At 49.4% G+C, this 17,520-nt stretch overlaps 1 protein-coding gene across 1 annotated transcript in view; it reads right to left on the reverse strand.

Annotated features, from left to right (window-relative positions):
• The window catches only part of CYFIP1 (cytoplasmic FMR1 interacting protein 1), a 93,606-nt gene that overhangs the window by 57,103 nt on the left and 18,983 nt on the right, over positions 1-17,520 (reverse strand). The window contains 7 exon segments of the mRNA XM_074363398.1: positions 2,379-2,507; positions 2,627-2,723; positions 4,736-4,917; positions 5,761-5,862; positions 6,044-6,121; positions 6,313-6,402; positions 6,488-6,605. Coding sequence (XP_074219499.1) covers positions 2,379-2,507; positions 2,627-2,723; positions 4,736-4,917; positions 5,761-5,862; positions 6,044-6,121; positions 6,313-6,402; positions 6,488-6,604 — 795 coding nt within the window. The 5' untranslated portion in view covers position 6,605.

Below are 17,520 nucleotides of genomic sequence, written 5' to 3' on the forward strand. Positions count from 1 at the left end.
AAGCCTTCGTTACTCTTCAATTTCTGGGAACATTTTAAGGACTGGTGTTAACTCTTTCTTTAAATGTTTGGTAGACTTCACCTGTGAAGCCATCTGGTCCTGGACTTTTGTTTGTTGGGAGTTTTTTGATAACCGATTCAATTTCATTAGTGTAATCAGTTTGTTCATATTTTCTATTTCTTTCTGATTCATCTTGGGAGACTGTATGTTTCTAGCAGTTTGCCCATTTCTTCTAGGTTGTCCATTTTATTGACATACAATTGTAGTAATCTCTTACAATCCTTTGACTTTCTGTGGTGTTGGTTGTAACTTCTTTTTCGTTTGTGACTACTGATTTGTGCCCTCTCTATATTTTTCTTGACAAACTAAAGGTTTATTGATTTCATCTTTTTGAAGAACCAGCTCTTAGTTTCATTGACTTTTTCTGTTATTTTTCAGTCACTATTTCATTTATTTTCACTCTCACTCTTTATTATTTCCTTCTACTAACTTTGGGTTTCGTTTGTTCTTTTTCTAACTCCTTTAGGTGTCAGGTTAGATTGGTTATTTGAGATTTTTCCGGTTTCCTAAGGTAGGTTTGTATCGTTATAAACTTCCCTCTGAGAACTCTACTTCTGCTGCGTCCCATACAGTTTGGATCACTGTGTTTCCATTTTCATTTGTCTCCAGGTATTTTTTAATTTCTTCAGTGACACACTGGTTTTCTAGTCGCATGTTGTTTAGCCTCCACGTGGCTGTGTTTTCTGTCCTTATCACATGTTACGTCCTTTGACTCTTGTTAACAGTCTTTGTTTTAGTCTATTTTGTCTGATGTAGGTATTGCCACCCGAGCTTTCTTTTCATTTCCATCTGTGTGAAATATCATTTTCCACTCCATTACTTTCAATCTGTGTGTCTTTAGATCTGAAGTGAGAATCTTAAAGGCAGCATTTTTTTAATCCGTTCAGCACTGGATGTCTTGTGACTGGAGCATGTCGTCCACTCACCAAGTAATTACTGACAGGTGCATACTTACTGCCATTTTGTTCATTCATTTCTGGTTGCTTTTGTAGCTCCTTTTTGTTCCTTTCTTCTTTTTTTGCTCTCTAGCCTTGTGATTTGAAGACTACCTTTAGTAGTCTGTTTGAATTCCTTTCTGTCTTTTGTGTATCTATTATAAAATTTTGGTTGTGGTTATCATGAGGTTTCAATATAGCAACCTGTATGTTAAGTTATGATCTCTCCAGTTTGGATTAATTCTAATAACCCTGCATTTTTACTCCCCCACCAATGCTTTATGTTTTTGGCATCATGTTTTACATCTTCCTGTTTTGTGCATCACTTAACCTCTTGTGGCTGCAGATGATTTTACTACTTTTGTCTTTTAACCTTCTTACCGGCTTTGTTAAGTAGTTGATCTACTGTCTTTACTGAAATTTGCCTTAACAATGAAATTTTTCTTTCTGTAGTTTTAATACTTCTAGTGCTGGTAAAAAGCACCATTAAAAGTTGCCCAGAAGTGAATGGTTATCCCTTCCTGTGAAGCTATTTTATGTCATTTCTTGGGTTGCCTTTCAGGTGCACATACCAGCTCCATCTCTGGTCAAGCACAATGCAATACTCAATGTGGACTTTCCTAAGTACCCATGGCCAGGGGGCTCCTGCACCAGTAGGTGCAAACGGAATGTTTCTGGTATCACAAAGCACTCCACTGGACAGTGCCCTCTTGCTCTGACCCCTACACGCTGTTCTCCTGCGAGGAAGAGGTCTCAGAGCTGCGCCCACCTGCAGAGGGGTTTGGGTCAGCAGGACACCCAGCACAGGATCCCCCACGGCTGCCCTCCGTGAAGGCAGAGAGAGGGTAGAGGGAACGGCAGAAGTGTCTTCTCATCTTCTCATCACCTGAGAAACGTCACTGAAAACCTCCCCCATTTGAAACAGAGTAATAATGAAGAATATGCTAAATGGCATGTTTCTTGACCAACACAAGTCTATTGGGATCATGGTGACATAGTCTGCTGAATTTCTAGGAGTTACATCCTTATCAAGTAGAAGGCGGTACAACCTCACCTATGAAGCTTCATGCTGAGAGAAGCCCTTGACCCACGACCTCTTCACCTTATCCAGGGATGGGCACGTGATCCACCCGGCACTGGGGTCAAGCTCAGAACATACTCACAGGAATGCATTAAGGACTTGTAGTGCAAAAGGCATGCAGGGTGGAGGATGCCGTATGTATACACACACCCACACCCCTAAACACCCACACCCACACCCCCCTCAAGCAGGAGAATTAGAAAAGTCTGGCAAAAAGGATCCAGACAAAGTGCAGCCTCTTCACGAGAGCCAGGCCGCCCCTCTCTCACGGTCCTGGGGCAGCCCACCCTCAACACACGTACTTTGAGAAGCATGTGTTTCTCACTGGGCGTCAGATACATCCTGTTCTCGTAGTAATCCACACACAGGTTCACGATGTCCGCTAAGAGCTCTTCATAGCCAGAAATCACTTCGAGCTGCTGCTGCAGAGACTGAAACACCGAGCGAGACCTGTGTCACTGACTGCTCTCTGTTCCCCAGACCACCCACCCGCCTCTGTCCCCCGGCGGGGATGCACCACATCCCCCCGAGGGGCAAGAGCGTGACTTACTTGTGTGATCTTGTTGTGGTTGGCCAGGAACATGGACAGGTTCTGTGATTCCTGGATGGACTGTGGGTCTGCCATTTTACGTAAAAATTGAGCAGCCCTATGAAAGAAAAAACCAAACCAAACCAGGGTTCATCAACCAACATGCTTAATGGCTTAAAATGTGCATCTTAGAAGCTGGTTAAGATTTCAGCCTCCTACGGCTTTCCACTGAACTCCAGGGAAGTCTCTTTGCAACCAGGACAGCTCAGGACCCCACTGTCCAGTTGACGGACTTCCTCAGAGATGTGGCAGCACAGCCCACAGGCATCCCCAAAGGGCACCCACACACTGGCCTCTCCCCTGGGCCCCCTGTCCCCAAGTCTGAGAAAGGCAGCCACTCCCTGTGACTCCCAGAGCTGGGTGACTAAGATGGCCAGCATCATTCAGCTTCTCCACCAGGAACCTCCCACAGGTCAGGGACCACACCACACAGTTTTGGTGCCAAAGGTCTGAGTTAGAATCCTGATTCCATCACCGACTTGCACCTCCATCTTGGACAAACCTAAAGATCTGGTGCCAATTCTAATATGGGAGGTGGGATTTCCCACACCGCCTAGCGATTCCCTGACACAAGCTGGGTGTCCTACGCTCAACTCAATTCTGACAGCACCTGAAGACACCATCAGACCTCACAATGTAAGAGCTCAAGTCCTACATGACTGTGCGCCATCCCCCCACTTTAGACACCAACTGGAGGTCAAGGCTGTCACCTGTGCTTCTGACCAACCAGCTACAGATCAGCAGTCCCAAAAGCCCCTTCCTTGGGTTCAATTAATTTGTCAGAGCAGCTCACAGAACTGAGAGAAATGTACTAGATTAACAGTTTATTATAAAGGATATAATGTAGAACCACAGGATGGAAGACATACAGAGGGCGAGGTATGGGGAAAGGGTGGGGGGCTTCTATGCCCTCTTTAAGCACCACTCTCCCCCAAACCTCCACATGTTCACCAACCTGGAAGCTGCCTGCATGCCCTCCCTTGGGGTTTTTACAGAGGATTTCATCCATAAGCCTGATTTGATCACTGGACACTGGTGATGGATTCAACCTCCAACCCCTCTCCAATTCCTGAGGTCAGGAGGATAGGACCCAGAGTTGAAACCCTCTAGTCACAGGGTTGGTTCCTCTGGTGACCAGCCCCCATCCTCAGGTTACCTAAGGGCTTTCGAAAAGTCAGCGCGTTAACATAATAAAAGACACTTTATTGCTCTCATCACAGGAAATCCCAAGGGTTTCAGGAGCTCTGTGCCAAAAATGGGGATGAGGACCAAATATATCTTATTATAAATCACTACCACACCTCCTGAACCCTGACTCTCACTTATCGTATCTGTGAAAAACGACAGCTGCGTGACCAACCCCCGGGGCTGACAGGGGAAGGTGGACACAGAAGGACCTGTACGCTGAGGTCCAACAATCCTGCGTGGCTCGGCCTGAGTCTCTAGGTCTTGCCAAGCAGTGTGAGAGCACACGGAGGGCTTCCCCTAAAACGTTTAGTGGAAACGCCCACGTCAGGACCTGTCTGTGCAACCTAGTGCCTCGGGGGTTTTCCGAAAGAAAAGCTTCACGGCAAAGACCGGTAACCTACCCCAACTGTCATCTTCTTCCCTTCCTGCTTCGGAATGAACCCTGGATTTCTGTCCTGGGCACAGACTTTCTGAAGACAGTTAGAGGACAGGGTCTCTGTTCTGCTAGCCACCAACGCACTCACAGTCCCCCAGACACACGCTGCCTGTCAAGCCCACCTTTTCCAATTCTCTCCTCCAGGTCTCTACACTCAGAAAGAAAACTGCCCGGGAGGAGAGCTGGTCTAGGGGAGCCTGTGGTCCAGGGGCCAGATGTGCCCACCGCTGCGAGGGTGTGCGCCTGCGGGGACGCGCCAATCAGGGAACGAGGGGCGGAGCCACCTGCCAAGGCCGGTCCTCCCGGGGCATCCAGAGCCCAGTCGGGCCACACACACGCCTGCCAGGATGCACAGCAGCGCGGTGACCTGCCCAGAGCCGCTCGCCGGCGGTGCTGAGACGCGCCCGGCTGGGGCGCGCGCAACGCGCGGGGTGCTCCGGGCTCACCTCTTGTAGGCGGAGTGGTCGTTCTTGACGCTGCATTTCATGTTCTTCAGCTCGTCCAGCACAGCGAACATGTTGATGAACTTGCCCAGGGTGATGAGGTAGGCCTCCGACACGAAGTCCTTCCTCCTCTCCGCGTGGCACAGGCGCCGCACCTCCCCACAGAAGCGCTCGATGGCGTTTCTCTGCGCCGAGGAAGGGAGGGCAGAGACGCCACTTTCAGGGACTCGCCGACCGCAAGCCCAGCGCCCAGGTTCGCGTTACTTGCTGATGAAACGGTGGCCCCTCAAGTGCACGTTTACAGCTCAGGTAAAGAGACGCGTTTCCAGAAACTGATTTCTACCTGCCTTTCCTCTGTTAAGGGGAATTAATTGTGCCCTTTACCAACAAGGTCCCCAAAGTAAAAGAACTGTGTTGCTTGTTCCAGCAAGGTTACAGAGCAAAATGCTCCAAAGAACGTCTGTAAAGCAGGTGCTTTAGCTTTCAGAGCTCAAAAGGGGGGCGGGGGGATGTCCACCTGACAACCTAAGATCAAACAAATTTATCACTTAATAAGTTCTCTCCCTTTGCTAAAGGAATCTAACAAAAACTTGCACACATTTCTAAAGTATGTCTTGAAAAAGCCAGCAAGTCCCCTCTCTGTGGCCCCTCTGCCTAGCCCAAGGGCCAGAAGGAGCTGAGGCCAGGGTGAAGCCCACCAGAGTGGACAATCGAGGCAAAAGCACCTGAAAACCAGAAGAATCGAAAGTAGGCCAAGCAAGCACACTGGTGGAAAGCAGCCTTCATGTGGGGAAATAAATTCACTCCCAAAGGCAGAAGAGAAGTGAAACACAGATGCAGCCCTTATTCTGAAAGGGACAGTAAAGCATTAGACTGTCAAAGGCTTCATTCGTTCTCTTGGGTCTCAGACCTGCTGTGTCGACTGTAATTTATATGCACTTCTAGTGAGCAGTTGGTGATGGATGTGTGAGAGGGCGCCAGCATCCCACCCCCTGCATTAAACCCCGGGGATTATTTCACCGTTTTACCTGGAAGTACATAAAATTCATCAGTTTTGTGACTTCAGGCTCAAGGACCTCCACGGTTTTCTCATAAATTTCCACTCTATTAGGCTGTTCGTTACATTTCACCTGGGGGTAAACAATCACGACATAGAGAGGTTTCAACCCAGAGAGAATACAGGGAGGGCGCTGGGGTGGAGTGGGCGGGAGGTGGGCGTGGTCTGGCTGGGCAGGGGGGGGTGGGACCCGGTCTGTTTGGGGCAGGGCGTGGCCAGTAGGGATGGGGTGGGGTCTGGCTGGGAGGCGGCACCTGCGGGATGGCCCGGGAGCAGCTCCTCCAGGTGTACAGCATGACAGCGTATTCTTGGCCTTCCTCCAGCATCTCATTCTGCAAAGGTACACAGGGCAAATCAAAGGCGAGTAGGAGAACAATTCTAAGAAAGGGGATGCCAAATTGCTAACATCATTCGGCTTCTTCTCTTCTTCCTTACTAGGTATCCTATCAGGATAGTACAGAACAAGTGACATTTGCCATTCAGCTGTGCCATCCCCCCAAGGGAAACAGGCAGACGGAGTTACCATGCTAGAATGGATGGTCGCCTGTTCAATGTATCTTGCAATACCGGTGACAAATGCATTTCTGTCTTCAAAATTAGTGTTGAAATTTGGCTGAAAGGAAGAAAACCATCATGCAGACATCAGCATCACAGGCTGTCCCCCCCACCTCCCCCAGCCATAGCCGCCCAGCACCCACCTGGTAGAGCAGTGAGGATGGTGGGGGCTCGATGCAGGGCTGCTGGTCGGGCAGAGGCAGCTCTTCCAGGAGGTCCACATTGGACAGCGCATCCTCCAGGGTCACCTGGGCCGCCATCCTGGCTTAGGACAAAGCACAAAGCCACCTGTGCCGTGAGGACGGGCAGTGGCACCCTGACAATCCTTCCAGGGTAGGGTTTTCAGGCCCCTGCTCCCCTGTGTCCTCTCCTGGGGTCCGTCCCCGGGGTCTGGCATCTTGCTCCGGGCTCACCAGCAGGGGAGTCACATCGCAGCCTCTCCTGGTCGTGGTGCAGGGCACATGGGCCAACACACATGCCATCGCTTCCTGTCACCTTCCTACCTCTGGGCCACAGTCCCAGAGGGCTCTCTGCGAGGGTCTGACAACCCCTGCACTGAGGTGGAGGAGGAAAGGGCTCCTACAACAGCATGTGGGCTCCCAGGAAGCCAGCACAGCCTCGGAGGGGCAACAGCGCTTCCCCGCCACTGATGCTTCCCCAGCGGGCCCTCCAAGCAGGGCCACACGCTAGGGACGGGGATGGAAAAGGCCAGAGCCTGGTCTCCAGGAGCACAAGACAGCCTGCAATACCCACTTAGGTGAGGCCGGAGGCCAAGGGAAGGAAACCAGGAGGAGGCTGTTGGCAGAGGACCGACAGCAGACACTCCGTGGCTGGCATTCAGAAGCGCAGAAGTGGAGCCGGACTCATGGATACACCTGTGCTGGCTCCAGGGACAGGGAACCAGCACTCTCTTCCCGCTGAATGCTGCCCTGACCCCGGACAGGATGCGTGGGGCAGCTCTGTTCATTCTGAGGAGTTAAGAGCAGCAGAGGAGCTGGACAAGAACACAGAACAGAAGAAGCACCCAGCTGCTCCCCCGGGCACTGGGCCCCAGACCAGGCGCGGGAGTGGAAGTGCACGGCGGGGCAAGCTCCCAAAGCCCTGGTGTGCTGGTCAGAGAACAAAAAGGGAACCCTGGGCACTGGAAAGCCCCAGGGGCAGTTGTGGGAGGAAGACGTTTGGAAGAGCAAGCCCACAAAGCTGCTGGCAAATGTCAGGCTGGTGTCCAAGCTGCACATGCGCGGATCTGACTGTCACACCCCCAAGACCAAGTCCACAGCCAGGTCCCAGTTGGCGACAGGAGGCATATGCAGGACAAATCAGAATGGTACTACTGAGCCCCCAGGACACCTGACACTACACCACAACCCATAGAGGGCAGGTCAGAATTGCAGCCTAAATCGAACCAGATGGTTTGTTTGCCTGCTGAAAAAAAAAAATCAGAAAAAAAAATTTACAATTTTCCCAAGATTTAAACAAGATCCAGAGTCTCCTATTATAATCTCCAAAATGTCCAACTGCAATCCAAACTCCTCAGCAAAGAACCAGTGATGTCTTAATTCCTATGGGAACAGATGAGCAACAGATAGCAACGCCAAAACAACAGAGATGCTACAATTATCCACCAGACTTAAAGCAACTACTATAACAATGCTGGAAACAAACTCCTGAGACAAAAATGGGAAGTTAGCAAATAAATAAATAAAAAGATACAAAGAACCAAATGGAAATTTAGATCTAAAAAACCCCACTGAAATTTTAAGAACTCCCCACAGGAGCTTATTAAGAGCAGAGGAAAGATTCAGTGAACTCTAAGAGAGCAATAGAAAGGATCTAATCTGAATGACAGAGAGAAAAAAAGATTGAAAAAAACGTGGAGAGACTTAGGACAAGGGGGAGCCTTGGGGACAAGGGGAGAAGTCCAGCACTGTGTCATCAGGGTGCGAGACGGGAAGCAGACAGCGGGCAGTGCTGGAAAATGACCGAGAACTTCACAAGTGTGGCTATACTTGGGTCTACAGATTCAAGGAGCTCAACAGATCCCAAGCAAGATAAACCTAAAAGACCCATATCCAGACACATCACTGTCACACTGCTCAAAAATAAAGACAATGAAAAAATACCTTGAAAGCAGCCAGAGAAAAGTGGCTCATTACCCGGAGGACACCAATTTGAATGTCAGGGGACCAGAGGAAGTGAGATGACACATTTTAGGGTGGAAAGAAAAGAAGTGTCATGAAGATGAAAGAAGGACAGTCTCAGATGAAGGAAAATCAAGAGGACTCATAGAAGCAGGCTAACGTGAGTTCTTCAAATACAAGGGACATGATACCAGAAGGAAACTTGGGGCATGAAAAACAGCAAAAGCAAGAGAAATGGTATATAGTGAGTCAACAAAATAGACTATTCCTCCAGAGCTCTTGAAAAAATGTTTGGTGGCTGAAAGCAAGTTAAAATACTGTCTGATGGGGTTTTCAGCGTATATAAATGTAACATATAAGAGAACTATCACACAAAGGGGGAAGGCAATGAATCGGAAAGAACAAGTCTGACTCCATGTTAGATCTGTTTCTTTGGCTCTAACCCTGTGCTCCGTTCCCTGTGCTCAGTCACCCTGTGCTCAGTCACGCTGGTTCTGCACCTTTCCTCAAAGAATGTTGCCTAAAGCCTGAAATCTACAGGACAGCCCATTCTCAAGGCTCTGGCCTTTAAGGATATTAACACTTTTCCATCCACATAAAGGTAAAAAGTTGCAGAATAGAAAATAATGTTTGTTTTGTTGGAGGTTTACAGGGACACCATGATCTGACCCACATGGACAGCTGCAAGAACAAAGGATTCCAAGAACAAAGAAATCCTACGCCAAGAAGTTTGCCACAACCCCCCCGCCCCTGCTTTTTAGTATAAAAGGAGCCTGAATTCTGACTTGGGGAAGATGGTTCTCCAAGACATTAGTCTGCCATCTTTTTGGTCTGCTGGTTTTCCAAATAAAGTCATTATTCCTTGCCCCAACACCTCGTCTCCTGATTCACTGGCCTGTCGTGCAGCGAGCAGACGAGTTTGACTCGCTAACAGCAAAAGGGCCTACATGGTGTAGGATTTTTGCATTCCACTTAAAGTGGTGCAAATAGACTGAACAGTTAGCATGTATTTGTAATCCCTAAAGCAGCCACTTAAAAAACCTACACGAAGCAATATACATAACTCATAAAAAGATTTTTTAAAAATAAATTTAAATGGACTGCTAAAAAATACTCAAATAACCTAAGAGATGACAGAAAAAGGAAACAGCAATGCAAAAAATAGTGATCTTCTTTCTGCCACATGAGGACACAATGAGAAGTTGGAGTCTGCAACCCAGAAAAGGGCCCTCCGATTCTGTAACAAAGGTGTGGGCCTCCCCACACCACCTAACACTAGCTGGGTGTCCTGCAACTCAATTCTGACACCATCTACCTGCAGACAGTGTCAGATGCCACAGGGTAAGGGCTCGGCCCCACAAGACGGCCACTCCCTGTGGTGCCAATCATAAGTCCAGGTTGACATCTGTGCTTCTGACTGACCAGCTATATGTCGGAGATCCCAATGACCCCCTCCTTTAGTTCCATTAATTTGCTAGAGCAGCTCACAGAACTCTGAGAAACATTTAACTTACTGGATTACTGGTTTAAAAGCCATCCTGAGGAAAAAGAACATAGCTAGAGGCATCACCCTCCCAGACTTCAGACAATATTACAGAGTTACAGTAGTCAAAGCAGCACGGTACTGGTACAAAAACAGACACATGGATCAATGGAACAGAATAGAGAGCCCAGAAATAAACCCACACACCTCCAGTCAATCAATCTTTGACAAAGGAGGCAAAAATATACAATGGAGAAAAGACAGTCTCTTCAGCAAGCGGTGCTGGGAAAACTGGACAGCAGCATGTAAATCAATGTGATTAGAACAGTTCGCACCATATACAAAAATAAACCCAGAATGGTTTAAATACCTAAATAAAAGACATGATACCACAAAACTTCTTGAAGAGAACATGGGCAAAACGTTCTCTGACATAATCTGCAGTGTCTTCTTAGGTCAGTCTCCCAAGGCAATAGAAGTGAAAACAAACATAAACAAATGGGATAAGCCTTTGCACAGCAAAGAAAACCATAAACAAAATGAAAAAAAAGACAATGTATGGACTAGGAGAAAATATTCGCAAATGATACAAACGACAAGGGATTAATTTCCAAAACACACAAACAGCTCATACAACTCAATAACAAAAAACATCAACAACCCAATCAAAAAATAAGGAGAAGACATAAACAGACATTTCTCCAAATAAGACATACAGATGGCCAAGAGGCACGTGAAAAGATGCTCAACTTCACGAATTATTAAAGAAATGCAAATCCAACCTACAATGAGGTATCACCTCACACAAGTCAGAATGGCCATCATTAAAAAGTCTACAAATGATAAATGCTGGAGAGGGTGTGGAGAAAAGGAATCCTCCTGCACTGTTGGTAGGAACGTAAATTGGTGCAGTCACTATGGAGATCAGTACAGAGGTTCCTTAAAAAGCTAAAAACAGAGTTACCCTATAATCCAGCAATCGCATCCCCGAGCACATATTGGGAGAAGACGAAAACTCTAATTTGGAAGGATACATGCACCCCAAAGTTCACAGCAGCACTACCGACAAGAGCCAAGGCACAGAAACAACCTAAATGTCCGTCGACAGATGAATGGATAAACATACATACACACACATACACACATACACACACACACACACACACACACACACACACACACACACACAATGGAATATTGCTCAGCCATAAAAAAGAATGAAACAATGCCATTTGTAGCAACAAGGATGGACCTAGAGATCATCATACTAAGTGAAGTCAGACAGAGGAAGACAAATACTATATGGTATCACTTATATGTGGAATCTAAAATATGATACAGATGAACTTATTTACAAAACAGAAACAGACTCACAGACAGAGAAAACAAACTTATGGTTACCAAAGGAGAAAGGAAGAGGACAGGAGTTTAGGATTAGCAGATGAACCTACTATATATAAAGCAGATAAACAGCAAGCTCCTACTGTACAGTATAGGGAACTATACTCAGTATCTTGTAATAAACCATAATCAAAAAGAATCTGAAAAAGTATATATATATTTGTGTATATACATGAATACATATATACATGAACACATACATATACAAGAATATATATAAATTCATATATATACATGTATAACTGAATCACTTTGCTGGACACCAGAAACTAACACAATGTTGTAAAATCAACTATACTTCAATTTAAAAAGTAGATTACTGGTTTAGTATAAAGGATAACAATTCAGGAGCATCCCCAGACAGAAGAGACGCACAGAGCATGGTGGGGGGGAGGGGCACAGGCTTTCGAGCCCCTGCAGGTGTGTGACTCTCCCCGCATCTCCATGTTCACCAACCCGGAGGCTCTCTGAACCTGTTCTTCTGGGTTTTAATGGAGGCCTCATTACACAGGTGTGACATTAAGTCATTGGCCACTGGCTCCTGAACTTAATCTCAGGCCCCTGTCTCTTCCCTAAAGGTCAGGGGGTGGAGGGAAGGTTCCACCCTTTCTTGTAATTGGTTTCCCAGCAGCCAGCCCTCATCCTTAGGTCAATTTCCAGAAGGCACCGCATTAACATAAACTCAGGTGTGGCTGACAGGGGGTTGCTGTGAACACAGACACCTTATCACTCTCCTCACTTCGGAAATCCCAAGGGTTTAAAAGCTCTCTGGCAGAAACAAAGACCAAATGTGTATTCCTTACTATAAGTCAAATATCACAGGCCCTTACCGGGACCCATGGGGGCACCCTGACACCCTCATCCCAGACTTCCGGCCTCCAGAAGTGTGAGAAATGAATTTCCATTGTTTATAAGCACCATCGCCACCCCCCCCACAAAAAAACAGGGAGGGATCTAACCAGAATCAAATAATAAAATGGGAGACCTCACCCCAAACCTATCAATAATCAGATTATCGCAAAGAAGCTGAAACCCACCAATTAAAAGACAGACACCGTCAGTATGATTAAAAAACTGCTGACCCAACCATATGCCAACCACAAGAAACTCACTTCAAACACAATGACAGCGTTGTCAAAAAACCGGCCTCCGTCCCCAGAGAGCGGATTTAAGAGTTGGAGGCAGAGATTGGGGAGGACAGAACAGAACAGCTTTATTGCTTTGCCAGGCCAGGGGAGTCACGCAGGCTCGTGCCTTAAAGACCCTGAGGTCCTCTTGGGGTTGGGGTCTTGACGTTTTATAGAGAAACTGGGTGGAACAGAAAAGGGGATAACAATCAGGGCGTTTTACAGGGTGTTGCATTCTGACACTCTTTTCATCTTGGTAAGAATTTGTGTTATGGAGGAATTTGAGGAGGGTTTGCCCATTTTCTTGAGGTCCAGTCCATGACCTTCTTTCCAGACCTTCAGGGTAAAAGTAAAAGGTAAGTTCTTCTGAGAAGGGAGAGCACAGGGAAGGGAGCATGTTAGACTTCAGGTCCGTTTAGCTAGAAGTACAGGCCTGAACAACAGCCATCCTGTCAGTTTTCGCTCTTTAAGCAGGAAGGCTGACAGTGGACGGAGAAGAGAGAAACCGTCCAAGAACAGCCAGAAGGAGGCTGGAGTCCTGCGTGAGCGGCAGGCCCCGTGGGTCACAGGGCAGGACATTACCAGGGGTGGAGGGGGCGCTGCACCAGGACAGAAGCACGCTCAGCGGGGATGCGCCTAACAAGGGCGCATCCAACGACACCAGGCGCCAGCGCTGAAAGGAGAAGTCACTCCCCCTGGGCGGCGGGCAGGGCTCTCGGCGACAGCTCTCAGCCCGCGACAGGAAATCAGCAGAGCACGCGGGACGGACACCAAGGGAGCCACGGGGCCTGGTGGGCATGCCACAGAACAGCCCTCCGACAGCAGCACAAGGTCTCTTCTGCATGGTTCTGACTACACATTTTAAATGTCACAGCAATTTTTCAAAACAATGACAGCAGTGTCCTTCCATGACCACTTCCTTCTCTCATCACAACTTCCTATTCCACACAGTCAAGAAAGGAGACGCCCAGAGGAGGGGTGCACAGTCATGTCCTCATCCTGGTCACCGTCCTGGAGAGCCACTGCCAGGGCCCCAGTGGGGTCCACACAGGGCATCTCAAAGCTGATGGCCTTCCCCAGTTCCCCAATCCCCCTCGCCACCATCGTCAATGAGAAAACAGTTGATCCAGCCACCCGGGACAGCCACACAGCCACAGGACCAGCCCTGGCCTCCACACCCAGTGCCCCTTCCTCCCATGCCTCTGCCCAGGATGGGACAGGACCACCCAGTTACAGAGGACGTGGTGCAGGAGGGTTAAGGAAAGGCTCTGTGACACACTGAGGTCACATCCCGGGACAAACATCAAATGCTCAACTTATTTCAAATCAGTGTTTCAGGACCTTTTTCTCTGTCTTGGTTTATAATATGATGGAATATTATTTGGCATTAATAAGAAAGGAAATTATGATACACGTGACAACATGGATGAACCCTGAAAACGTGCCAAGTGTCACAGAAGCAGGCACAGGTCAAATAGTGCACGATTCCACTCGTGTGAGAGGATCAAATTCACAGACAGAGGGAGCGCGCTGGTCCCCGGGGGCAGGAGGTGGGGGCTGGGGAGGACTGTCTGATGGGCACAGAGCTCCAGTCTGGGAAAACGGGACGATGGGGTTGGACGGTGGTGATTGGCTGCACAACACTGTGACTGCCCTGGACCCGACACCTAAAAATGGTTACAGTGGTAAATTTTATGATTTAAAATAAAAAATTAAATTAAGGTAAATAAAAAATTAAATAAAAATTTTTAAAAATTAGGAGCAAAAGTGAAATCAATATGCATTGTAGATAAATCAGAAAATACACAAAAGGTAAAAGAAAAGACATCTTCCATGATTCCCCTGACCCCTCATAGAAACATGGTAACGTCAGCTGTTTTCGTCAGCTGCTCTTTCCTTCCAACTTCCACTAAAAACGTTCAAGTTGTTGGACATTCTTTACAGCATCTTTTCAGCTTCGTGTGGACTACCAGCCAAGGCCCTGTTGTCACTCACTGAGGCTCCTTCCTGTTGAGTTTTTCGGTCACGAAGACCCCCCACCATCACCTGGCGCGGGGAGCTGTTTGACTGGCACACACCCGGTCCCAGGGCCTGGGGGCACCCCCGAGGGCGTGTGCATCTTCCATGAGGGCCTGCCGGCATGGCCTCTTCTCACTCGTTAAGGAACAGTTGGTTCTGAATCCAAGTCCCCAAGGTCTCCATCCCGACATCTTCTCCGGCCCCTCACAACTCCACCCGAAGATTTCCTGTAAACCCATTTCCTTTTCTGCATCTCTGACCATCCCCTCGTTGGTGGCCTGCTGCTCAGGGAATGAGGTCCACGTTTGTTGTGCCCGCAGGTCAGGGATCCGACCGGCCCCTTCCCCTCACTCGCTCCAGCCCACTGGGGTTTCCTTCCCGCAGGACCCGGGATGTGTGCCTGGTCACTGCTCGGCCCTGGGACCGAGCCTTAGCTGCACTTGAAGGACCGACCAGCCATCACAACCGCCTTCCAGGGTGCCAGTGCCCGAGAGCGTAATGAAAGTAACGAGTCTGGACCGCAATCAGACCTGCCAGGATGCCACGTCGAGGAGTTACCATCTAACAGCTCGATTACATTTCTGTCTCTGCTGGTCCAGCTCAAATGGGCTCATACAGAGATGTGCACGGCTTAGGGCCTGGTCACAGCAGGGTGGCACGTGACCACAGGCACAGACTGAAGACCACGTGAGGACACGCAAGAAGGCCGCTGTCTGCAAGCTAAGGAGAAAGGCCCCGGAGGGAGCCAACCCTGCCAGCACCTGGATCCCAGCCTCCCAGCCTCCCAGCCTCCCAGCCTCCCGAACTGGGAGACAATGCATTCCTGTCGCCTGAGCCGCCTGGGCTGCGTACTTGCTCCAGCAGCCCGAGCAGACCAGCAACACAGCCAAGAACCAGCAGAGCAGAACCGCCCAGACGGTTCTGCTCACGCCCTCGTGCTGAGTGACCCCGAAAACTAGCACGTGCTTGTGTTTCTCTGATCACGAAACAATACTTGCTCGATGCAGAAAAAGCAGGCTGCTGGCAGCAAAAAAGGCCAGCTGACCCGCTACGGCCCCGGTCAGAAAGGGCCAGCGTGGGCAGTTCTGGTCTGTGATCCCCACCCTCCCCATGGGGGTGAAACAACGGGTTTAGGCCACACATCTACGTAAAAGCCAGGCTTTCTCTTCCTCGACTGGCTTGCTTCCCCAACCCTCAACTTTGTTTCTGATTCCAACGGTTTTCACGTTATAAAAATGAACTTAAATGTGTCAGGGGGGGCTGCCTTTTAACAAGCTATCAACTATTTGATTTTGAAAGTTTAAGAGCTTTAAAAATAAAGATTTCAAAAAAGGACAGATTGATCTCATTTGCTGCTGTCCGTGTGTCCCTGACTCAGGGGTGCCCAGCGCCCTGGGGACACCTGGGCTCCGGGCAGCCAGTCAGCATGGTCCCCGTCGGTGGTGGGGTGGCCAAGAGCAGAGCCAGAGCTCCGAGTTGGTAACAAGTCACCCCACGCTGTGTGTCGCACCTAACTGGCTTGTTCCTTTCTGTGGCTGTGTCCTGGCTCCCGTGGCAGGGCCCTGGCATGCAGACAGTGTGCCTGTGCCCATGAGCTGGAGAGGAGGGGCGTGGGCAAGCCCCCCAAAGCAGGGTCGAGGTGAACGAGAACTGTGACACACCAGAACGCTCCCAGCCAGCGAGACCCTGACCCCGGCTACTTCCTCCTCCTTCCCTGCCCTTGAGTGAGGGGCTCCCAGGGCCCAGGGGCCTCTTCTGACTCAGCCCAGAGCAGACACACCATCTTGCACCCAGACCCAGGCTCAGCTCTGTGCAGGGCAGGGTCTTTGAAATCCTGCCTCCATAAGGGGACCACCCCCTCCTGCCATGCACGGACCACTGCGTGGGCCCGCACAGGACCAGCACCTCGACGATGCTTCCCGCACAACTCATGAGCAGGGGCGACTGGGGGCACCCTTTCCTCTCATCCCTCGGCTGGACTTGGAGCCTATGTGTGATCAGAACTAGGGCCCAGGGAAGGAATACTGTGAACCTCAAGTGGCCACGACAGGTAGGCATCAGGGGACCCCAAATGGGATCAGGGGACCAGGAGTGGGGGTCAAGCAACCTCAGGTGGGCAGGAGGCCGAGGCTGCCAGCGCCAGGGTAGAGACCCCACACTGCTGACCCCCTTCCTCCCCAGCTGGGCACTGTCCACCTCTCAGCCTTGACCACCTTCATCTTCCCAGCAAGTTGTCCTCACGGTCACCCCCAAGGTGGGGTCATCACACTCCGACAGATGAGCAGAGCAAGGCTCAGAGCCACACGGCAGAGGCAGGGACACAGCCATCCTGACCCTGGCACCAGGCACCGCGTCCATGGGGGCCAGGGACACAGGCAGGCAGAGGTCAACATGGCGATTTTCACCAGGGTGACTGCAGGTGTAGGGAAGCCAGCCAGGCCTGAGGGCAGGAGAGGGGCAGCGAGAGCCCAAACCCCCACCAGCTTTCAGGGTCAAGGGGACAGGATTAGGGATGGGGACAGGGCTGCGGTGAGCAATCCAGGGACAAGGCAAGATGATTCTGTGAATGGCAGCAGTTGCCACGCACCTCGAAACCAGGAACGGTGGGTAACAGAACCCCTGCTGTTTAGTAACTATGACTTGGTCATCTTCCCTGTTTCTGAGCAGCATGAGGGAAGGTGGGCGGGAAGACAGGGAAGCCTCCTCTGTTTGCTGGTGGTTCAGTTAAAGGTAGTAACAGATGAGTCCTTACATAACCCAACGATCTTAAAAAAGAAAAAAAAGAACACTTAGGCTGCCAAGAATTAATAGCAATTAAAGCAGCAAGACTGATTTTCCACCTGGAAGCATAGGTGGTGTCAAGAAAGTAAAAGGGAAAGAGGAAAAAATTGTGTGTGTGTGTTTTCAACAAGCCCAGCGTCACTGGGAGAACGCAGGCGCCCCGTCAGAACATCGGCTACAGAGAAAGATGAAACAAAGGAGCAAAATGAGAAAGATGGCTTCAC

This window comes from Camelus bactrianus, chromosome 5 (assembly GCF_048773025.1).
Source record: "Camelus bactrianus isolate YW-2024 breed Bactrian camel chromosome 5, ASM4877302v1, whole genome shotgun sequence".
Lineage (NCBI taxonomy): Eukaryota > Metazoa > Chordata > Mammalia > Artiodactyla > Camelidae > Camelus > Camelus bactrianus.